The sequence below is a fragment of the Nelumbo nucifera genome, chromosome 5 (assembly GCF_055504915.1).
Source record: "Nelumbo nucifera cultivar China Antique chromosome 5, China Antique-T2T, whole genome shotgun sequence".
NCBI lineage: Eukaryota > Viridiplantae > Streptophyta > Magnoliopsida > Proteales > Nelumbonaceae > Nelumbo > Nelumbo nucifera.
In genome coordinates this window covers 9,319,075-9,343,356 of record NC_142653.1, presented here as the reverse complement: position 1 = coordinate 9,343,356, position 24,282 = coordinate 9,319,075, and the positions used below count along the sequence as shown (strand labels likewise).

The 24,282-nt window shown below is 41.6% G+C and overlaps 1 protein-coding gene across 2 annotated transcripts in view; it reads right to left on the bottom strand.

Annotated features, from left to right (window-relative positions):
* HMA1 (heavy metal atpase 1) overlaps nucleotides 1–24,282 on the bottom strand; it is a 99,873-nt gene that overhangs the window by 26,695 nt on the left and 48,896 nt on the right. For both annotated transcript variants that reach the window (XM_010272882.3, XM_010272892.3), the window contains exon 8: nucleotides 6,701–6,806. In XM_010272882.3, coding sequence (XP_010271184.2) covers nucleotides 6,701–6,806 — 106 coding nt within the window. The remainder of the gene's footprint in view (nucleotides 1–6,700; nucleotides 6,807–24,282) is intronic.

Below are 24,282 nucleotides of genomic sequence, written 5' to 3'. Positions count from 1 at the left end.
AGATCTGAAATCGCAGTCTAGAAAGGAAAGAAAAGTTGCTGCTGCCCAGAAGAGATGGAGAGATCTCCTTCAACCCTTGTCCAAAGCTGATGGGACTTTCTGAATATGAAGAACAGGACCAGGCGACACTTCCTCCGAAGTTTTATCATGAACTTAAGTATTTCAAGAGAGATCTAATAAGATTTCTCTTGCTGGTTGCGCAGAACAGAGAAAACTGGTTCTTGGATTGAACAAAACAGTCCAGAACCAATCGCAAGGGGAAAGAAAACCCAAGCAATCTGAAAATGTTGAAGATGAATCAGAGCATAACCCGCTCTGATACCATGTTAACCTGAGAGAGAAGCCAGCAAGAGAGAGCAAAACAACTCCAAAGCTGTTAGGGCTGTTCTGAATGGTCGATCCAACCCAGAAAAGATAAATTTATATTAAAACGTAAGTGGACAAGATTGTCCTTACAAAAGAAATAAAGAGACAAAGTTGTACAAGGCAGTACACTAATACACACGCCTAATAATAGACAACAAAGAGAGTAAAAGTACAAAACTACCCTCCATCTTATCTACACTAGGAACCCTAGAAGTGATTTGGTTCCTAGATTTTCTTCTATTCCTCTCTTTTCTCTGATATTCTCTTATAAGTTTTCTGAGTTTAGCCATCAACAACAATCCAAGACATGGGAAAAAGCCATCAAATGATCAAAATCCATCATTCAACATCAAATAAAGGGCTAATTGCTCTTGGGTAAGTCTTCTCTCATTGTCCTTTAATTCTCAACTTACACATACTTTCTCTAGATAAAGAAACTTCTGTCTCTAAATTATCACATCAATACAGTTTTCAAAAATTTCCACCAAAAGCCTTAGTTTTCTAAAGTTCTAATTTTAGGAATTCTCATTCTTTTCTCCAAACTATCTTAGAACTCCTCCAATATCAGATACCTTCTTTAGTCATGGCACTTATCAAACCAGGGCAAGGAAATCAATCCACTGGTACCCGAGTACAATAGGATAAACAATTAATCATCCCTCCTGAAGAATCAATCAAAAGTCATTTAGTAACTCTTGTATGAGGAAGAATCAATCATGAGCAAGATCCAGTATGGCTATCAAAAAAAAGGTCAAGCTCCAGTACTGAAACTGGGGCTAAAGAACCAACTGATGGTAGCTCAGTTGGTGGGATCTCCAGCTGTTTATAGCAGAGACTTGGGATCAAATCTCGCTGCCACCAGGGTCTGGGATGTTAAGGGTATGGGGATGGGCTACCCCCGTTGTGTAACCTCAAGAACACACAAGTACCAAAAATAAAAAACTGGGGCTGAGGCTACCATGTGCCAGCCTCTGGAAAAATCAAGTGAAATAACCTGAAATTCCTCCCTAGTTAAAATCCAATGAGCAACCTTGATAGTCATTGACAGTCACCAAGTCAATAGCAACTTCGGGAATGGTAGCATTCCTCCCACTTCAGAAGGGAGAACAGTATCAAACAGTCTAAGGAAATGTTACTGACACTTATTGATCTTCCAGAACATATTTCTAGCAATGAATAAAAGACCGATATAATGCTACTAGGGTGAAGGCATAGGGTACATGTTGGAAAACGTGGGGTTACTGGTTCAGATCTGAAAATAGAATTGTATATATTCCTAGGATTGTGGAAGGATTGATTTAGAAAGTTTTTTCTTTCTATTTCTTTCTTTCTATTTTTGTACTTTCTATTTTCTCTTCTTTCTATTTTTTCTTCTTTCTATTTTCTTTTCTTTATATTTTTCTTTCTTTCTACTTATTGCAGCAGCTTACTGTATAAATATGCCCATTGGCAATAGAATGAAACATATCAGTATTCTACCATTCCAAAACATGGTATCAGAGCTCTAGGTTTGTCAACCTTGAGATTTTTTCGGCCTTCATTGCCTGTTTTTTGTGTTTTTCTCTTCTGGCCTTCAGTGTTGATCTGTAACCAGAAGTGTTCCTTTATTCTCCTTTCCTGCTGGCCTTAACAATGTCCGACATGACTGCAACAAGTGCTCCCGTCCAAACCGATGAAGGAGTAACAAATTCTCATCCTCACACTGGTGATTTGCAGAATATTCAGGGAACATATAGACTGAATGGCCAGAATTACTTGAAGTGGTCACAACTAATGCGTACCTATTTGAAGGGAAAAGGAAAAATCAGTCACCTCCTTGGAACAGGACCAAGGTTGGGCGAGCCAAATTTTGATGCTTGGGACGAAGATGACTCCATGATTATGTCATGGTTGTGGAGTTCAATGACACCCGAGATCAGTGATACTTGTATGTTTCTTCCCTCTGCAAAGGCTATTTGGGATGCTGTCCGACAAACCTATTCCAAAGCCCATGACGCTGCTCGTGTCTATGAGGTCAAAGTGAAGACTGTGGCGGCCAAACAAGGGAGCAGGAGTGTTACAGAGTATGCAAATCTGCTGCAAAATTTATGGCATGAGCTTGATCATTACCGGGTTCTTGAGACAAAGTGCGCAGATGATGCTGTGATCTTGAAGAATTTTATTGAAAGAGATAAGGTGTATGATTTTTTGGTCGGACTGAATGCTGAATTTGATCAGGTCCGAATACAAATTCTTGGCAAAGAAGAAGTGCCTCCATTGAATGAAGTCATAGCCCTTGTCAGAGCTGAGGAAAGCCGCCGTGGAATCATGCTTGAGCCTAAAGATCCCAAAGGCTCAGCCATGGTGGCAAGGGGAGGAAGTTACAGTGGTTCAAAGGGTGAGAACAATCACAACTTGGCTCGTGACACAACCACTCGTGACTCTAACGATAACCTCTGGTGCACCTATTGCAAGAAGCCCAGACACACGAAAGATCGGTGCTGGAAACTTCATGGGAAACCTCCCACATCCAGCAAGGAATGGGGAAATCGAGGAGTTTCAAAAGGAGTTCAACAGGCCCATAATGTCTCCACAACCCCGCAACAAGAACACTCAAGTCAGAGACCATTTAATGATGAAGAAATTGAAAGGCTAAGGTGCTTCCTGAAATCCTTGAAACCAGGAAGTGGTTCTACCTCTCTTGCTCTCTCAGGTGAGTCTTTATCTCTAGGATTACATGCCTCGGCTAGTGTTTTTCCATGGATTCTTGATTCTGGAGCTACTGACCACATGACACCCTCTTCACTACATTTTCTCACCTATACACCCTGTCCTAGTAATAGAAAATTTTTTGTTGCTGATGGTTCTTTCACCACAGTGGCAGGGATTGGGAATATTCAAATTACTCCATCCCTATTACTTAAAAATGTGCTTCATGTTCCTAAGTTATCCACTAGCCTTATCTCTATACATAAACTCACCCAGGATGTGAACTGCAATGTTGTGTTCTTCCCTTCTTATTGTGTATTTCAGGACCAGGTTTCGGGGAAGAAGATTGGACTTGCTAAGGAAAGAGATGGACTCTACTACCTTGAAGCAACTAGCAAATCATCTCACACTGTTATGCATGTCACACACGAGTCATTCTTATCTACCTCCAATAAAGATTTAATTTGGCGTCATCATTTCCGTTTTGGTCATCCTTCATTTCCTATTTTAAAAACAATGCTTGCTTCCTTGTTTAAAGGAATTGATGTTGAAACCTTTCATTGTGATGTTTGTGAACTTGCTAAGCACAAAAGGGTTTCTTTCCCAATCAGCAATAAAAGATCTTCAACTCCTTTTTATTTGATTCATTCGCTCAAATTCCCAACATTACTGGTTCCATATGGTTTGTCACCTTTATTGATGATTGCACTAGGGTCACATGGATTTTTCTTCTTAAGTCTAAATCTGATGTGGGTAAGATTCTTCCCAACTTTCATAACATGGTCCAAACTCAGTTTGGTGTGAGAATTAAAAGGTTTCGATCTGATAATGCTACAGATTATTTTAATCAAAATTTGTCCCCATTTTTTCAGAAAGAAGGCATTGTGCATGAATCCTCCTATGTTAACACTCCCCAACAGAATGGGGTAGCTGAGAGAAAAAATGGCCATCTTTTGCAAACCACCCGAGCCTTTCTCTTTCAAAATCAGGTGCCAAAACAATATTGGGGGGAAGCTGTCCTTACTGCTGCCTACACCATAAATAGACTACCATCTAAAGTTCTTGACAACCAAAGCCTAATACAAGTCCTTTCTCAATTTTACCCTGATATTCGAGCCTCAAATAATCTCGCACCAAGAATTTTTGGCTGCACTGCCTTTGTTCATGTCCATAATAAGGGAAAATTAGACCCACGAGCAATCAGGTGTGTCTTCTTGGGATATTCCCCAACTCAGAAAGGTTATAAATGTTATCATCCAGCCACCAGAAAATTCTACACCTCCATCAATGTCACATTTGAGGAAGGAAAATCTTTTTTCACTCAACCTTATCTTCAGGGGGAGCCCTCATTAATGGAAGATAAGGCCTCGGATCTACTCTCCCTAGATGTTTTACCCTCCTCACAGACATTCAATCGTCAAGAATCACATCCCTCTGAGTCACATTCCTCTGAGCCCCACATTTCCGAGTCTCAACAAGAGTCAAACAACCCGACCATTGAACCAAATTCGGACACTGTTAACCCCACGAATGATGTGCATGATAATGTGAGATATATGCAGGTTTACTCTAGGAGGAAAAATCCAGATCCTCAACCTGTGCAAGTCCAAGATTCAACTCCTAATCCTAGAACTGAGAGATGCTTAGATCCTGAACCTACACCCTCACAGTCTGAGTATGAGTATGACCTACCTATTGCACTGAGAAAAGGAACCAGAGAATGTACCAAACGCCCATTGTACCCTTTAGCCAAATATGTATCATTCCAAAGATTCTCTAAATCCCACAAAAGTTTTCTAGCCAGCCTTAACACCATTCCAATTCCTAATACTCTAGCCGAGGCACTTTCTAATAAGGAGTGGAGAAAATCCATGAGAGTGGAAATGGAGGCATTAGAAAAAAACAACACATGGGAAGTTGTGGATCTACCAAGAAACAAGAAGACGGTAGGTTGTAAATGGGTGTTCACAATTAAGTACAAATCTGATGGGTCAATAGAAAGGTACAAAGCACGCCTGGTAGCCAAGGGATATACACAGACTTATGGGGTAGATTATCAGGAGACTTTTGCCCCAGTAGCTAAAATGAATACAGTAAGGGTGTTACTATCGTTGGCTGCTAACTATAATCGGGATTTGCAACAGTTTGATGTAAAAAATGTGTTTCTCCATGGTGATCTAGAAGAGGAGATATACATGGACATTCCACCAAGTTTTGGAGAAGGCATTAAAGGGAACAAAGTTTGTCGGTTGAAGAAAGCACTATACGGTCTCAAACAATCTCCGAGAGCATGGTTTAGAAGGTTTACGAAGGTAATGCTGAGTACAGGTTACGAGCAAAGTCAAGGAAACCACACATTGTTTATCAAACACACAGCCTCAGGGGGAGTTACTGCACTATTAGTCTATGTGGATGATATAATCGTTACTGGGAATGATAAAAAGGAGAAGGAAGCATTGAAAAACTGCCTTGCCAGAGAATTTGAGATAAAAGACTTGGGGAGACTAAAGTATTTTCTCGGAATTGAAGTTGCACATTCAAAACAAGGCATATTTATCTCTCAACAAAAGTATGTTGTTGATCTTTTGAGAGAAACAGGAAATATGGCATGTAAACCAGCTTCCACGCCTATAGATCCCATCATAAACTTGGAGAAGCCAACGAGAATGCAAGTGTAGACAAGGAGATGTTCCAAAGACTAGTTGGAAAACTCATTTATCTTGCACATACACGACCGGATATTGCATATGCTGTAAGTGTAATAAGTCAGTTTATGCATAACCCTAAAGAAGTTCATCTGTAGGCTGCTCATCGAATTCTGCACTATTTGAAAGCCAATCCAGGAAAAGGAATTTTATTCAAAAGAAATGGAGGACTAACTCTTGAAGCATATACAGATGCCGATTATGCAGGATCTCCAGTAGATAGACGGTCCACTCTGGTTACTGTACCTTCTTAGGAGGAAACTTAGTCACTTGGAGGAGTAAGAAGCAAAATGTAGTGGCTTGGTCAAGTGCAGAGGCAGAATTCAGGGCTATGGCACAAGGAGTGTGTGAATTACTCTGGTTGAAGATAATTTTAGAAGACCTAAAGATTCCACGAGAAGAGCCTATGAAACTATATTGTGACAACAAGTCAGCCATCAATATTGCTCACAATCCTGTTCAACATGACAGGACGAAGCACATCGAAATTGACCGACACTTTATAAAAGAGAAACTGGACAGCAAGTTGATTTGCACTCCCTATGTGTCTACAAAAGGACAACTGGCCGATGTACTTACTAAAGGGCTCAATAGTATAGACTTTCGGAGAAATATAGCCAAGTTGGGAATGGAGGATCTCTATTCACCAACTTGAGGGGGAGTGTTGGAAAACGTGGGGTTAATGGTTCAGATCTGAAAATAGAATTGTATATATTCCTAGGATTGTGGAAGGATTGATTTAGAAAGTTTTTTCTTTCTATTTCTTTCTTTCTATTTTTCTACTTTCTATTTTCTCTTCTTTCTATTTTTTCTTCTTTCTATTTTCTTTTCTTTCTATTTTTCTTTCTTTCTATTTATTGCAGCAACTTACTGTATAAATATGCCCATTGGCAATAGAATGAAACATATCAGTATTCTACCATTCCAAAACAGTACATTACCTCAATGCCGGTCAACGTCGCAAAAAGGCCTCTACCCGGTAAACTCTCAAAACTTTCAACCGAAACAGAAGGAAGGTCTTTGCCTATACTGTGGTCTACAACAGCTCTGCAATAAACATAAAAGTAATGTCTACTTTAGAAGTGAAAACAAAGTTTAATATTATGATGTTTGGCATCATGTATGTAAGCAAACAGACAAATATATCAAAAAAAGAGCAAGGAAAAGAGCACTCATTATTCTAGAACATTTACAAATATTGGAAGGCCTATATGATAATTTACTGGTTGAGATTTATCTATACAAAAAGAGAACTACTAAGAAATTCCATAATAGGATAAGCTCCAAGTAATACTTTTTACCAAAATACGAAATAAAAGAGACACAAGAAATCTTTTTTTTTACCACTGACAAGTGAGATCTTTACTAGAAGACGCAGTTACAAGGTATGTCGAGAAAAGAAAATATATAAATAAATACAGACACATGTCAAGACCAACATCAACCTTGTACCAAAGATGCCTCCTTCAGCTAGGTCTCCCTTGCCACCAAACAAGGGCTTGCACCTAAACAAGCCAAAAAAGAAGACCCAACAATCACAAATGCCTCCAAAAACCAAGATTATCATCCTTGTTTATTCATCATTAAGAAACCCTTCCATCTCATAGTCTCATAGCCCCTCTCTTTTATTTTGTTTTGTTTTTTTTATTAAGGCAAGGTATTGTATTAAAAAACAAAAAAGATTTACATCCCCAAATTCAAAGAGGTTGTGCCACCATCACCTCCGACTCTCCGACCATACAAAAGGTAAAGTTTAAAAATTACAAAAAAGTGCATCAGTATTCAAAAAAAGAGTTGTTATAGATTGAGAAGCATCTGTGCACTGCTACCCAAGAATGAATTCTGCCCCATAAGTCCTCAACAACTTCCTCTTCTATCTTTCCAATATCTTCAAAAATTCTGGCATTTCTTTCCAACCACACCATCTAAAAAATTGCCATAGGAAATATTCCTCACACCACTTTTCCTTTTCTGTTCAGACCTTTTAACTGCCAACTTGACAAAAACTCCATCAAGGACTTCAGGAAACACAAATATAGCCCAAAATGTCTAACACTTCTGTCCACAGATTTCTAAGAAATGCGCAATGCAAAAACAAGTGATCAACAGTTTCTACATCCTCATTACAAAAAATACAATTAGTATCACCAATCAAGCAACCCCTCTTTAATCAAGTTGTCCCTGCTTAAACACCTGTTAAGAGAAGCAGTCCAAACAAAGGAAGCAACAATGGTAGGTGCAGCTCTACACAATATACTTGCCCATGGGAAATTCCATTCCCCCTCTCCACCAGTTTTCTGTAAAAGGATTTAACAGAAAACATACCATCTCATAGATGCCTCTCCATCAATGTGTTCTTAAGCTAATGCTTATCATATTGAGTTACCACACTCTTCAGTCCACCACTCCACCTTCAAACTTCAGCTATTTCCTTACCATCTCACTACTACAAAAAAGAAATAGAAAAAGAACAAATACACCAAGTTCTATTATTCTGTTTGACCATCTTGCTAATGATTGCCTCATCCACTACCTTCTTCTCCAGGTATATTTTTCCATCTAGAGTTCTCTTCACCTGTTCCAACCAATCCATCTTTCAAACATGAAAATCTTTTGACACGTGAACAAGATGGAACTTGCTTGACTCTCTTACTTTCTTCAATGTCTTTGGAACAACATCGTCCCTTTCCTTGATCTCAGACTTCCTTCATCAACCTAAATCAACTCCAAGCCTTCCAACTAGGACTTCAAATCTTAAACACTCTTCTCGAATTTCTGGCCCACCACTCTCTTAACTTCTACCCACTTCCTCAAATTGACTACTTGCTTCCAACCTCTTTTTTTATCAATAACCACATTTCATTAATTAATCACAAAAATAATTACAAGGAGGAAGATAAACTTTCTTATCTTCCAACTGGAGCTTGAGCTCCCAAGAACAGAAAAAGGAAAAAATTACACTTGTGCCCAAAACATTAACTCCCTCTCAAATCCTTGCTTAGCTAACCCATCACCAAAAGAGTTAGCTGATCTTTTCACCTAGCTGGTCTTAATTTCCATCTCTTGAACCAGCCACCTAAATCTCCTCTCATTATTGTACATCCATAACCTGCTATTTTCTTTATTCAGCCACCCTACCACCACCTCCTAGTCCCCTTAAATGATGAGTTTTCTTATATTCATCTCCTTAGCTCTTTGGACTCCTTCCAGAACTGCAAAGATCTCATCCCTAAGAGAGTCGCCCACTCCAATTGGGCCTGAAAACATGGCTGAAACAAACCCATTCTCATCCCTAAACACACCTCCAATCCCCGACTGTCCAGGATTCCCCCAACTACTCCCATCAAAGTTTAGATTTAAAAAACCGGCCGGTGGGGGGGTCCAAGACACGCTCAATACTGTTTTGGGCTGGGTTCAATTAGCAATCTCACCCCACTTCCTCAATAAATCATCCACTGTAAAGTCTGTAAACAGCTATGAAGATTTCAACCACTGTACTACCCTTATATGGATCAGTTCTCTCAATTCTTCGATGTCTCTCTCTACTTCAGAGAAGATCTTGGAATTTCTTTCCTCCTACAAAGCCCAACATACTGCAGCCCTCAAGCATATCCACATGGTCCTTCCCTTTTTCATACGGCACCTAAAGAAGGAAGGGGAAAAAAGGCTTTGCAAATTTGATGGAGGATTCCATCTACCCCTAAAGAGGGATAATTCCCAAACTCAAATGGACTTAGCAAACTGGCAAGTCGCCAATAGATGAAAACCAGTCTCCCCATCCACTTTACAGAGAACACACCAATTAGAGGATAAACATGTCTTGGGTCTCTTCTTTTAGAGCATATCACCAGTATTGATTCTTTCCAGAAAAGCTTCCTAGCAAAAACTACCAACTCTAGGGGGAATTGGTCCGCACCAAACCTCATTAACCGGGAAGGGAGGGGGAACAGGACTAGGGGGCCGACTTAGTACTTTGAAAAAAGAGGCACAAGAAAATGAGCCAGTGGGGGTGGGGGTCCAAATTCTAGAATCCAGCTTAGTAGGGTCCAAGAAAACATTATCAAGGATACCAAGGAGGATCAAGATACTATCCAAGTCTGTATCTCTCACAGCCCTTCTCAAACCCAAATTCCACCCAAACCCAGAAGATGAAAATGAAGGGGTAATGAAAGAAGAAACTGGCTCATTCTTTAATTCAGAAAGAGCATACAAAGAAGGAAACAAGTCCTTAAGAGGGGCATTCCCCACCCAGATTTGTTCCCATAATTTTATGGAGTTACCTGAGTTCAAATCATACCTGATGAGAGGGAAGAAAGTTGGAAGCAGATCGTGAATGGCTTTCCAAGGTGACGCACTTGTGGTCTTAGCTCGGATCCCAGCATCCCATCCATTTTGCTCCAGCCATGTATGCTTACCACTACTTTAGCCCATAGTCTCTCCTTTTCTATTGGGAGTCTCCACAGCCATTTCCCCAAAAGAGCCAAATTCCTTTTCCTGATGTTCCCAAGCCCCAAGCACCTAGATTTTTACTTCTGGTCACCACCTCCCAACTCACCCTATGGTCCCTTTTATCCTCCCCCGACTCCCATAGGAACTCTCTCATCATCTTCTCCAATTTGTTGGATACCTTTGCTGGGATTTTGAACACTAAAAGGAAATAAATGGGTAAGTTAGCTAAAGTAGCCTTAATCAGTAATCATCCCTCCAAGGGAAAGGTAATTCTTCTTCCAAGAGGCAAGTCTCTTTTCAAATCTTTTTTATGATCAATGTCTCTTTTCAAATCTTTCCACCATCGAATTCCAGAAACTCTCTTTCTTTGGGTTGTCATCCATGGGCATCCCTAGGTAATTCAATGGCCATCCTGAAACTTCACAACCCAACAATTCTGCGCTTTCCCTGATCTCACACTCCTCCAAATTCACACCCACTACACAACTTTTCTCAAAATTCACCTTTAGGTTGGACATTTGTTCAAAAAGTTGTATCACCAACTTCATGTTCCTGATGTACAACCTCTTAGCTTCACCTCCTTTGAGTTCTTCCCCTTCTGAATGCTTTCTTCCCCCCTTACACCCTCCTCCTCTCCTTCCTCTAACCCAACCTTCTTTCTCCCTTTTTTTGATAAATGAGTGAGATTTTATTAAAAAGCAAATAACAGTTACGTGCAACCCGTGGAAAGGCATGAGATGCGACCTTTCCTTTGTAAGTAAACCATATTCAATTCTAGGTTGAAGTAGAGAAGAGAGGAAAGAGAAAGAAGAAGAAGAAGAAGAAGAAGAGAAGAGTTCGGCCAGACTAGAAGAGAGGAAAAATCACCTCTCCCTAGCCGACCCACTTGTATTTATTCCAAATAATAGAGTTACAAGAAAGACCATATTGTCCCTCATAAGAGATGGGACACATAACTTAAACTTAGATAAAATAGACCTTTAACTCTCAAACAGATAAACCAAAATGACCAAATACCCCTGATTCGAGTATTCTAACACTCCCCCTCAAGCTGGAGAGTATATGTCATATAGTCCCAGCTTGTTACAAATATAATCTACTCCGCCCCGAGACAATCCCTTTGTAAAGAGATCTGCCCACTGATTTCCTGAGCTCACATGAGATGTGGTTATCACTCCACTTATCACTTTCTCTCTTACGAAGTGACAATCAACCTCAATATGCTTAGTTCTCTCATGGAAGACTGGGTTGGAAGAGATGTGAACAGAAACTTGGTTATCACATAATAGTTTCATGGGCTTATCAACTGAGAATCCCATCTCTTGTAACAAGTTCTTCAACCATACTAGTTCACATGTGGTATGAACCATAGCCATATATTCAGCTTCTGCACTACTCCTTGCCACCACTGTTTGTTTCTTGCTCTTCCAAGTTACAAGATTGCCACCAAGGAAGGTACAATACCCTGTAGTTGATCTCCTGTCTAATATAGAACCAGCCCAATCAGCACCTGTGTACCCTACTATCTCAAGGGTCCCTCCACTTCGGTATAGCAAACCACGACCTGGAGCACCCTTCAGGTACCTAACAATCCTCAGAACAGCTTCCCAATGAGGAACCCGAGGATGTTGCATAAGCTGACTCACCATACTCACAGCAAATGATATATCTGGTCGAGTAATGGTCAAGTAGTTCAACTTTCCCACCAACCTCTTGTATCTTCCAGGATCATCAAACTCTTCACCTGCATCAACACTCAACTTGGCATTGAATTCCATAGGAGTCTCTGCTGGTTTAGCACCTAACAACCCTATTTCTTCAAGTAGGTCAAGAACATATTTTCTCTTACATAAGTTAATTCCATGTTTTGACCTTGCAACTTCTATTCCCAGGAAATACTTCAGCTTACCCAAATCTTTCGTATTGAAGTGGTCCTGTAAGAATTTCTTCAACCTATCGATTTCGTTACTGTCACTCCCAGTTATGACAATATCATCCACATACACTACTAGCAAGATTTTCCCATCTTTTGAGTCATGGCTGAACACAGAATGGTCTACCTGACACTGTTTCATCTCAAAGGCTTTCACCACTTCAGTGAACCTGCCAAACCAAGCACGTGGAGATTGTTTCAGTCCATAAATTGCCTTTTTGAGTCTACAAACCTTACCATCCTCCCCCTAAGCAACAAACCCTGGTGGTTGCTCCATATACACCTCAATGAGATCACCATGTAGGAAGGCATTTTTTTATGTCAAGTTGTACAAGAGGCCAATCATACATAGCAGCTAATGAAATCAACACCCGAACTAAACCAATCTTAGCCACAGGAGAAAATGTCTCCATATAGTCCACACCATACAACTGAGAATAGCCCTTGGCCACTAACCTGGCCTTCAATCGCTCCACACTGCCATTAGGAAGATACTTCACTGTGTAGACCCACTTACACCCAACAACATGCTTACCAAGAGGAAGAGCAGTGAGTTCCCACGTGTGATTGTGTTGTAGAGCAGAGAGTTCCTCTTCCATGGCTTGCCGCCACCCTAGAGAGGTAAGGGCTTCCTGGACAGTCTTAGGAATGGAAACATATAAGAGTAATGATATAAAGTTGTGATGAGAAGCAGAAAGGTGAGTAGTTGAAACATAGTTGGAAATAGGATGAGAAGTACAAGTACATTTACCTTTCCGCAGAGCAATAGGAAGATCAAGATCTAAGGGAGAAAAGCAGTAGCAGGATCTGTCGACGAAGGCTGAATTGGAGGAGGGTCCGATGCACTTCTGCGGGTATACACTTGTGTGATTGGCGGCCTCTCAGTAGTAACTGGCATGGGATGTGAATCTGCAGCAGGAATAGGAGCCACGGGAAGGGGATCCGCAACAGAGACGGAAAGAGGAACTACGGAGGAAGGAGAAGAACCCACAGCATCTGAGAAAAACGGGATTGATTCAAAGAAGGTGACATCAGAGCACACAAATGACTTATGGAATTTAGGGTTATAGCACTTATACCCTTTCTGAGTCCTCGAGTAGCCAAGGAAGATACACTTAGTGGTTCGTGCATCTAACTTGTCTAAACTAGGCCCCAAGTGTTGAACAAAACAAACACAGCCAAAGACTCTTGGGGTGAGAGGAAATGGAGACAAAGTGGGAAACAACACCGAGAAGGGTGATTGACTTCCAAGGATGGACATGGGCATCCGATTGATCAGAAAACAGGATGTGAGGACAACATCACTCCAAAAATGCTTTGGGACATTCATATTGATCATCAAGGACCGAGCAGTTTCAAGGAGATGTCGATTTTTTCGTTCAGCTACACCGTTCTATTGTGGGGTGTAGGAACAAGAAGTTTGATGAATTATCCCATGTTTCTCTAGGTATTGTTGAATTGGTGATGAGTTGTACTCTTTGGCATTATCAGAGTGAAGAATTTTAATATGAACACCAAATTGAGTGCGTATTTCAGCATAAATTTTTGAAAAATAGAGAACAATACTACGGTCTTTCATAAGATAAATCCATGTCATCCTTGAAAAGTCATCAAAAAAAATTACAAAATACTTATAGTCATTGTATGACATCACTTTGATTGGACCCCAGACATCAGAATGAACAAAAGAAAAATGAATTGAGACACGACTATCAACTCTTGGACTAAATGAGACTCTATCCCAATTGACATGACTCACAATCTAAAGATGAAAGATGACTCAAGGAAGGGACCAGCAACTTCAGAGCCTTGAGAGAAGGATGACCAAGTCTGCAGTGCCATTGAAGAGGACTAAGAGACGACTGAAAAGCTACTGGAGGGCCACCACCATCAAAGTAATACAATCCACCTGCTTCATGCCCTCCACCAATCTTCCTCCCCGTCTTGAGATCCTGAAACACACAAGAAGAAGGACAAAAAGTTGCATAACAATTAAGAGACTTGGTTAATCTACTAGCAAACATAAGGTTAAAGGGGAACTTGGGAACATATAAAACAGATGATAAAGACAAAGAGGAGAGATCAACATCACCAACACCACAGATGGGAGATGTAGAACCATTAGCAAGAGTAACTATTTGAGATGTGGAGGAGCGAGAAAGGGAAGAAAATACATCAGGAGTCCCAGACATATGGTCCGAGGCTCCGGAGTCGATGATCCAGTGTGAGGCTTTGGAAGCTAAGCAAGCCATACCTGAATGGGCAAGGGTAGCGGTGTTTTGCTGAGATGTCTGAAGGAACTGCTCATATACTGCACGTGGTACACTCACCATTTCCTTCCCAGTAGATGTGTGTGTGTGGGGGGGGGGGGGTCAATTTGCTGGCTTTCAATAATTGTACCACTACCCTTAGTCATAGCATGGTTAGCCCAAGTGTTGCGTGGACCACGTAAATCATAGCAGAAATTAACTGTGTCCCTCTAAACCACAGTGTGTACACTTTCTCTGGGCATTACTTCTTCCTTTACCACGATCTCCCCCTAAGTCTCGGCCTCCACTCTGGCCACCAGCGCGGTTAAACATGTGACCACCACGGTTGCCTGGAAGTCCAATACTACCACCACCACTTCTATTTCCACGGCCACCCCCTTTAGTCACCACCAGACCAGATCTGTCCAAGAGAGAAGAATGCTCTACAGACTCAATAGATGTCCTCTTAAGATAGACAAAAACTTCTTCAAGTGAGGGAAGAGCAAACCCCCCCAATATTTGTGCTCTGACAGACTCATACTCAGCCTTCAAACCCACTAGAAACCTTGTCACATCAAGTTGTTCACGTTGCTGTTGTTGGATCTGAACATCCGATGTTAGAGGATGATACACATTGAGCTCATTCCGGATATTCCTCAGACTTGCATAGTATTCCTCCAAGCTTTGACTTCCTTGTTTCAAATTAAAGTATTCTTGATACAACTGATACACCCTAGTTGTATTGTCTTGTCCGGAGTATAGCTTCTTAGCATGATCCCAGATTTCTTTAGTTGTATCTAGGAACATGAAGTTCACACTAATCTTTGATTCCATGTTGTTCCATAGCCATGTCATTATTTGTGCATCTTCCTGTTCCCAGTCACTGAACCCCGGAGAATCAGAGGAAGGTTTCTCCTCTCTCACATGTTTTACCTTCCTCTTGGCCTTTAAGAACACCTCCACAGATTTTGCCCATGGTACATAATTCTCACCATTCAGCTTGATGGATGTCATTTGAACACTTTGGTAGTCTGGAGAAAGCATGACACCTGTTTTATTGTCATTCCCATCTCCAATCGAAGTCATCTTAATTATTTCACCTTCAAATATGCAACACAACCTCACACACTTTCACAAGACTTATCTTACTTACAACACCACCAACTCCAACTTCTTCAAATGCACATTGCACATCAAATACTAAGACTGAAATCACTCAGACATCACATCAAACACCTGTACTACACACCGCAGAATCATTCACCCACCAAAAATACAAGGGCCGAAACTCAGTCATTACATCAAACACTTGTTCTACACACTGCAGAACTGTTTACACACAAGGTCTAAGAGTTCACTTTTAAATATTCAGAATCATAGATACACCAATCAACACGACACAACCACCACCACACCACTGCTGTCATGAAATTCAGCAGTCGACAACTCTTCTTTCAGCACACATATGAGGTAAAACGAAGAACACGACTGATATGCATATCAGTCACTCCAAACCTCCACAACAAACAAACTTTGAAGCAAAACACAGCATTCACAGTCCCTTACTTGGGCAAAAGACAGCAGTGTTCATACCTGTCCACATACAGCCCTCTTCGTACACTGAATAGAGGGTGTTTAGTACACCACTTCAACGACCACCACCACAACAACCGGAGGCATTCTCACCTCCAGGACCACAAAACGACAGCTCCTTTTCAGCCCCTTGTCGAACTTCCACTCAGGTCAGCCGAAGAATGAAGATGGCTGTAATAGTTGGCGGCGAACCCAGAAAGAAGACAGCAGCAAGAAAGAATGAGAAAAAAAAAAAAAAGGAGGAGAACAAGACTTTACTGCTCTGATACCATGTAAGTAAACCCTATTCAATTCTAGGTTGAAGTAGAGAAGAAGAGAGGAAAGAGAAAGAAGAAGAAGAAGAAGAAGAAGAAGAAGAAGAAGAGAAGAGTTCAGCCAGAAGAGAGGAAAAATCACCTCTCCCTAGCCGGCCCACTTGTATTTATTCCAAATAATAGAGTTACAAGAAAGACCATATTGTCCCTCATAAGAGATGGGACACATAACTTAAACTTAGATAAAATAGACCTTTCACTATCAAACAGATAAACCAAAATGACCAAAATACCCCTGATTCGAGTATTCTAATATCCTTTAAAGCTAGTTACAGAATTATAAGTACAAAAGAAATTACACAGAAGCCCAAAATAAATTATCCCGGAGATCCCCTTGTTTTGCAAGTGAATCAGCCAATAAGTTTGCTGATCTGCCTACCCACTGAACTCTGATTGTCATATTCCTTGTTAATCATTTAACCTTTTTGAGAAGATCTCTAAAACCCCAAATCACAGTGTCTGGATCCTTCAGCCAACCCCCTATCACCTGGGAATCCCCTTCAATAATCAGATGCTCTATGCCTAGCTGATTTGCAAGCTGGATTCCTTGTACAGCAGCAAGTAATTTGGCCCTTAAAGAGTCTCCCACACCCGCCAGACCTGAGTACAAAGATAATAATGCTACTATCTTTGTTTCTCAGCACTCCTCCTATGCCCAAAGGTCCTGGATTTCCTTGGCTACTTCCATCAAAGTTCAGCTTGATAAACTCCTCCCCTAGTGGCATCCATTCAACCCCATGTTTGTCCTTCCTGGTAGAAGTATTAGCCACTGCTAACCAGCTTCTCCATAGGTTATCAAAAGAGTATGCATCAAAGAGCTTTAGAGTTTTCAGCCACTGAATTGCCCTTGTCAGAATACATTCTTTTAACTTCCAAGAAGCTTCTTTCTTTTTCACAAAAGATTTTGGTGTTCCTTTCTTCCCAAACTGTCCACAACAAAGCTGCTCTTATGCACTTCCACATAAGTCTCCCTCTCTTTGTGTTGCCATTCAAAAATAGACGGACTAAACAACAGGCTAGTATTAGATGGCAGGTTCCATCTACACTCAAACAATTAGGGGATAAGCACCAATTTGGTCTTCTCTTTTGTAGGTTTTCAAAGGTGTTAATCTTACCATAATAAACTTCCCAACAAAAAACAACAATCTTTGGGGGAATGGGCCTAGTCCAAAATTCTTTAACTGGGAAATACTGAGGTGCAGAAGTGGAACAAAAGGACTTGAAGAAAGAGGAGCAAGTGAAAAAACCTTTCGGGTTAGGGGTCCAAATTCTTGTGTCAGGTTTGAGGGGATCTAAACAAATAGACTCAACTGAAGACAATAAATCTGAAACAGAAGCACTTTCATCATCACGTAACCCTCTACGGAAACCAAAATCCCAGTTTAGGGCCACAGAAGAATCTAAGTAGGAAATAAAACTGGAAACCGGCTCTTCCTTATAAAAGGAAAGAGAGTAAAGAGAGGGAAAAAGGTCTTTAAGAGGCTGGTTGCCCACCCAAATGCCTTCCCAAAAAAGAACATTGTTTCCAGAATTAACATCATACCTGACCAGATTGAGAAAATGGGGTAGAATTCCGCGAATGGCCTTCCAGGGTGTTGCAAGAGTCGCCCGTAGTGATACCCTGGCATCCCAACCGTTCTGCAAACAGCCATGAATACTATTCACCACCTTGTGCCACAACCTCTCTCTCTCTAATGGCCATCTCCAAAGCCACTTCCCTAGTAGAGCTTCATTCTTAAGTACTAGATTTCCCAATCTTAATCCCCCTTCTTCCTTACTCCTACTGACTATCTCCCACCTAATCAAATGATCCTTCTTCTCTTCCCATGGCTCCCACAAGAAATCCCTCATCACCTTTTCTAGCTTCTTGGCTTCCCTTGAGGGTATCTTGAATACAGAAAGAAAATAAACTGGAAGACTAGCAAGTGTCGCCCTAATCAAGGTCACTCTACCCCCTATTGAAATGTAACTTTTTTTCCAAGCAGCCAACCTCTTTTCAAACTTTTCCACAATTCGATACCAAAACCGACTTTCTTTTGGGTTACCTCCTAACAGAAGACCCAAGTAGGTTAAAGGCCAATCAGACATGGAACACTCTAGAGAACCTGTTATAGCCTCTACCTCCCAATCTTCCAAATTGATTCCCACCACACAACTTTTGTCAAAGTTAATCGATAGGTTTGAAACAGACTCAATGAATTTAATAAGATCTTTTAGGTTCCTCACTCTCCCTAAGCCTCCCCCTTCACAAAAGATGATGATATCATCAGCAAACTGAAGATGAGTCACCGTGACATTATTCCTGCCTATCCTCCAACCTCTTATCAGCCCTTCCCTATCTGCTTTAGAAATCATTCTACTAAGCACATCTGCCACAAGTGTGAACAAAAAGGGGGAAAGAGGATCTCCTTGCCTAAGCCCTCTACATGCTAGGAAGAAGTCCTTAACCCCTCCATTAACTAGAACTGAAAATTGGCAAGATATTATGCATCCGCTCACCCACCTACACCATCTATCCCTAAATCCACATTTCCTTAGCACTTCTAATAGAAAATCTCAATCCACTGAGTCATAGGCCTTCTCAATGTCTAGCTTACTAATAAAACCTTGATTACCTGATCTCCTCATTTCCTCCACACATTCATTTGCTATAAGGATCTGATCTATAATTTGCCTGTCTTGGACAAAGGCACCTTCGGTTTGAGTAATGAGAAACGGAAGGACCTTTTTAATCCTTAAAGAAAGCACTTTTGCCACAATCTTATATAGGTGCTGGTTACCAAACTAATCGGCCTGAAATCTTTAGGGTGTTTGGCATCTAATCTCTTTGGGATGAGAGCTAAGAAAGTGGCATTAACTCCACAACTTATCACATGGTTGTTTTCAAACTCCCTAAACACCTCAAACAAATCTTCTTTAATAATGTCCCAACACTCTTGATAGAAAGCCATGGTAAAACCATATGGTTCAGGAGCCTTTGACCTGTCCATAAAGAAAATAGCTTGTCTTATCTCTTCCTCTTCAAAGTCTCTTTTCAACCAAGCTGCCTCGCCAACTGATAGACCTGGCCAATCTAGATCTTCCACTCTCACCCTTCTCTCCAACGGCCTACTCAAGATGGATTTGGAGTTACAAAGCAATTGGCTATCTCCTCTTGTGACTCAATTTCTACTCCATCAACCTCAATCTTGGCCACAAAATTTTTTCTCCTTCTCCCATTGACCATAGCATGAAAGAACTTGGTATTCCCATCCCCTTCTTTGATCCATTGATGCCTAGGTTTTTGTCTCCAAGATATCTCTTCCCTCAATAGGACCTCTTCCAAATCCTTCTTCAACTTCCATCTCAATTCTCTTTCTTGTGCACTCATGGTCCTTTGATGTTCCTTTAAATCTAAATCCTCGATTTGGGCAGTCAATCTGCCTTTTAACTCTTCCAATCTCCCAAATTCCTCTTTGTTCCAGTCTCTTATTTTGGATCTCAGACTTTTTAATTTCTTGTGGAATCTAACCCCTTTCCACTTAACTCCCCTAATCTCTTCTCTCCACCACTCCTTCACTTTATGCACAAAGTCCGGGTGTGTTAACCACATGTTCTCGAACCTAAAGGGTTTAGGTCCAATCCCAAAAATCTCTTGGCCTAGCTCTATAGGGCAATGATCCGAGGTAACTCTAGGTAGAGCTCTAGCCACCAAACCCCTCTAGTGTGCTTCCCAACTTTCACTGAAGAGGAATCTATCCAGCTTTGAACAAGATGGATTCTCCTGGAAATTGGACCAAGTGAAGCTAGCCTGTAGCATAAGGAACTCCTCCAAAGTACAATTGTTGATAAATTCATTGAATCTCCTCATGCTAGTTGTTATAGATTGTTGGGGATTAGTTGACTCATTGAGAAACCTTATTACATTGAAATCTCCACCCAAGCACCAAGGGCCCTCCCAAAGTCCGTGAATTCCATGGAGTTCTTCCCATAGTTCATTCTGCTCTCTATAATTATTCAGCCCAGACAAATTGGTTAACACCCATATGAAAACCATCTTCCACCATCTTGAACTTTCGTGATACAGAAAAATTACCTATCAGCTCCTCTAATGGTTCTACCACATCCTCTCTCCAAAGAGTAATTATCCACCCAGAGGCTCCCAAGAGGGAGTTGAGCGCCAATTCACACCTCTTGCTTTCCACACACTTCTAACCCATTTTCTGTCTAGATCAGCTAGTTTGGTTTCTTGTATCAATACAATGTCAGGCCTTTCCTTCTTTAACAGATCTTTTATCACCCTCCTTTTTCTCACACTTCCTAGACCCCTCACATTCCAGCTAATGATCTTCATCAACTCGATTGTAGAAAGATACCCTCCACACCTTCCGTTTCCCTTCACTTTAGAGCCTTCCTCCTCTCCCCTCTTCCACTAAATTCTAAGTCCCCTTCTATGTCTGAAATTAATCTTTCCACCTCGGACCTTGTCTTTTTCTTTTTGCTTTTGTTAATTGTTTCTTTTCCTAACATCACTAATGTACCCCGTCCTTTCTTCTCACAACAAGTTACTCTCTAGGGGTTCTAGTTATTTTGGTGTTGCCTCCAACAACTCCTCTGTCTGTTTATATTCCTCCAACAAAACACAGATTTGCTCCCAAATTCTCTCCACTTCCTCCACCTGTCTTTTTTCTAACAATGAAACTTCTCCCTCTGTTTCTGACCTCACCCCTTCAACTTCTATTCCTTCACCTCTGGCTGTTCTCTCCAGTTGTGATGCCAAGATACCTGTTTCAGGCACAAAACCCCGATTAGTAACAAATCCTGAATGGACAAACATACCTGGCCTAATAGGAGGGGAAAAATCAACAGGTTGTGTGGGGATATCAGTAATAGAATTCTGACCAGAACTCCTTTCCCTCTGATTGATTTGATTGTTGGGATAAACTTGGTTCAATCAAAGCCTTATCAGTCTCTACATCTGGAGGAGACTTTGGTACAGTTTCCTTTCTGGATGTTTTCTTGTAAACCTTCAAAGAAGAATCCAGCCTCTCCAAGCCGAAACTCTTTACCTGCCTGTTTTCTGGAAAGCATTTGTTTCCAAGAATGCGTGTACCCTGATCATCCTTTAAAGCTGCTGCTAAGTCCCCTTCATCCTTGTGTGGCACATCAGTTGTTGAAGTCTCTAACTTGTCAGCCTTGTCTTCCACCTTATTTCGCTTCTCCCCTTTTCCACAATCTTCCAGAACACAAATTTCTTCCTCTGGGAATAGAATAACAGTGTTTAAGCTTTCATCTTCCCACAAGTCCTTTGAATCTTTCAAATTTACACTTCCTATACTGATTGTGTCGTCTGTATCTGAACCAAAGTCACTTTCAGCTTCAGATGACATCTCTGTATCCAGGTTTTCCAGGTCCCTCCTTCGAACTGACCTTGGATTGCGACGACCTTTGGAAGGTCGTGACAAATTTTTCAAAGGAATCCACTGTAGCGAACTTGTTCTCTGGTTCAACTTCTTTGAAGCCTTAGAGGAGCTTAAAGAGGACGATGCTAGATGAATAGACTTGTCTAGCATCAGTCCATCCTCAGTCACGTGAGGTTTTAAAACCTCATGCGACAACTTAAAACATGGGCCAAATTCTGCTGGTCCATTTCCTGTTTGAGAAGGCCCACACGAATTGTTAAGTCCAGCCCCACTTAACTGTTCAGCCACGTGAGTTTTTAAAGAACCACCCCTTTCAGCTTGACCCGACAGCTCAACCTTCTTATAAACCGGTTCAAAGTCCTTGGCCCGACTGGTTTCTCTTTTTGGAAATGACAGTTGTAACTTTTTTGAATTTTTGGCTCCAGAAACTAACACCTGGGCAAAAGATCTTTTTGCTGTCAGTCCCTTGCCTTGTAGCCCACGTATTTGACCTTCCTTAATGCCCAAATCTTGAATAGTCGAAGTTTGGCTTGCCTATTTTAGTGAAACTTTCCATCTTCTTTTGAATCTCCAATCCTAGACAGCTGTGCAGGGCCTGTTCTTCCACCCGTACATCTTCTTCCTGTCTGGCCTCTAACCACAGAGAAGCTTCAATGGAGGAAGCTAACCAAACCTGTAAAGGCAGTCCTTCAACCTGAATAGTAATCTTCCTAGGTATCTCTTCTGGTTTAACTCCATTTAACAGTAGAGCAGAAGATCTTAAATCTCCTCAGAACTCCCCCACCAAACGAGCTCCACATAACAATGCAATGGAGACTGCAACATCATATTTCCACAGGTGGAAAGGCAACCCAATCACCCTGACTGTCACTCCATCTTCAATGGCAAAAGGTTTCGAATTTGATGAAGGGGACCATCTATACAAAGTAAAGGACTCCTTGTCCTCTTGAATGCTTAAAGCCTCAACTTCCACCATGTTTTGAAGAGGATCAAGCACTGCCTTCGTACTGTCAAAAGGGGTTAGAATAAATGTCTTCCTCAGTCCCAGCTTACTAATCAACAAATCTGCCATCTTCCTCCAATCCTTAATCTGATTTTTAGCTTCAACCACTAACATATTGTTCCAGTGATCTCTACTGAAATTTACATTCAGTATCGGATTGCTGTTTCTGTTTGCCATGGCTAAGAAGTCCTGGTTAAGAGTCATTTCCTCCATCGATGGTGAGTTTCCAACAAGTACTCCCTCCACTACTTCTGCAGTTTCAACCATCTTCTTCATTTCTTGGTTCCTTCGAACTAGAAAACTGGTCAAGATCTCAGTCACACCTCTCCATCCTTGACTATTTTTCCCAGCAGGAAAACAGACCATTTGTTTCCTTCCTCTGTCAAAAAACTCTGAGAGATATGAATAAACCTTTTGCATTCTGTTTACTTTCTGATGAGGGCGGATTTGGCCCTCCAATGACATTATGACACCTAGCAGCCTCTTGACAACTAGGCAGCTCGCTACAGGCAGCTCGGCACCAAGCAGTTCGCCACCAGGTAGCTCACCACCAGGCAACTCGGCATCAGGCAGTTTGCCACTAGGTAGCTCGCCACCAGGGAGCTCCACTTCAGCCTCTGAGTCACCAACCACATGGGAGCAGATGAGATGACAAGGTACTTAGCCAAAAAATTGATACATCACAAAAAACTGATACGTGACCAGAAACGGTTACATCATTTGGCGCCGTCTGTGGGAAACACGCTACAAAAAGCTCAGTTCTCATCTTACAAAAAGCTCAGTTCTCATCCTACAAAAAGCTATGTCCTCACCTTTTTAGAAACTGAAACTCTTGCTTTGTAGTTTCCGTTTTTATGAACTCAAAGAAACTGAAGCTCTCGCTTCATAGCCCTAAGGCGCCCCCCCGGCGGCCCTGGCGCGGCCTGGCACATGCGTCGACCTGGCGCGACCTGGCACGGGCGCCGACCTGGCGGCCTGGCCCATGCGCGAACTTACGAACTGAAAAGGCACCAGCCTCAGAAACAAGTAAGCAAACTCTAGCTCTCAGATTGTGATTTCTAGCTCGCAATCTACTATGAGAGTACTAACTTAGCCATCGGAGTGACCTCACCGGGTTAGCCACCCCGGGTCCTCTGACATTTAGTTCCTTGCAAGTCTCTAAAGAGTAACAAAGCTCATCAATCCAACTCGGCACCTGGTCAACCCAGCGCCTCACAGGTAGCTCGGTACCCAGGCAGCTCGGCACCTCACAGGCAGAGACCTCGACGCTACAGCAAGACCCAATCGCTTCTTTGGCATGGGCAAAGTTCAAGAGTGGACTACGAGTCGCTCCCCAAAGCCTAAGGGCCACAATACTGCTAAAAGACCCATTCGCCTCTTCGGCATGGGCAAAGTTCATGAGTGGACTATGAGTCGCTCCCAAAGCCTAAGGGCCACAATACTGCTGAAAGACCCATTCGCCTCTCCGGCATGGGCAAAGTCCAGGAGTGGACCATGAGTCGCTCCCAAAGCCTAAGGGCCAATACTGCTGAAAGACCCAGTCGCCTCTACGGCATGGGCAATACTACTGCTGAAAGACT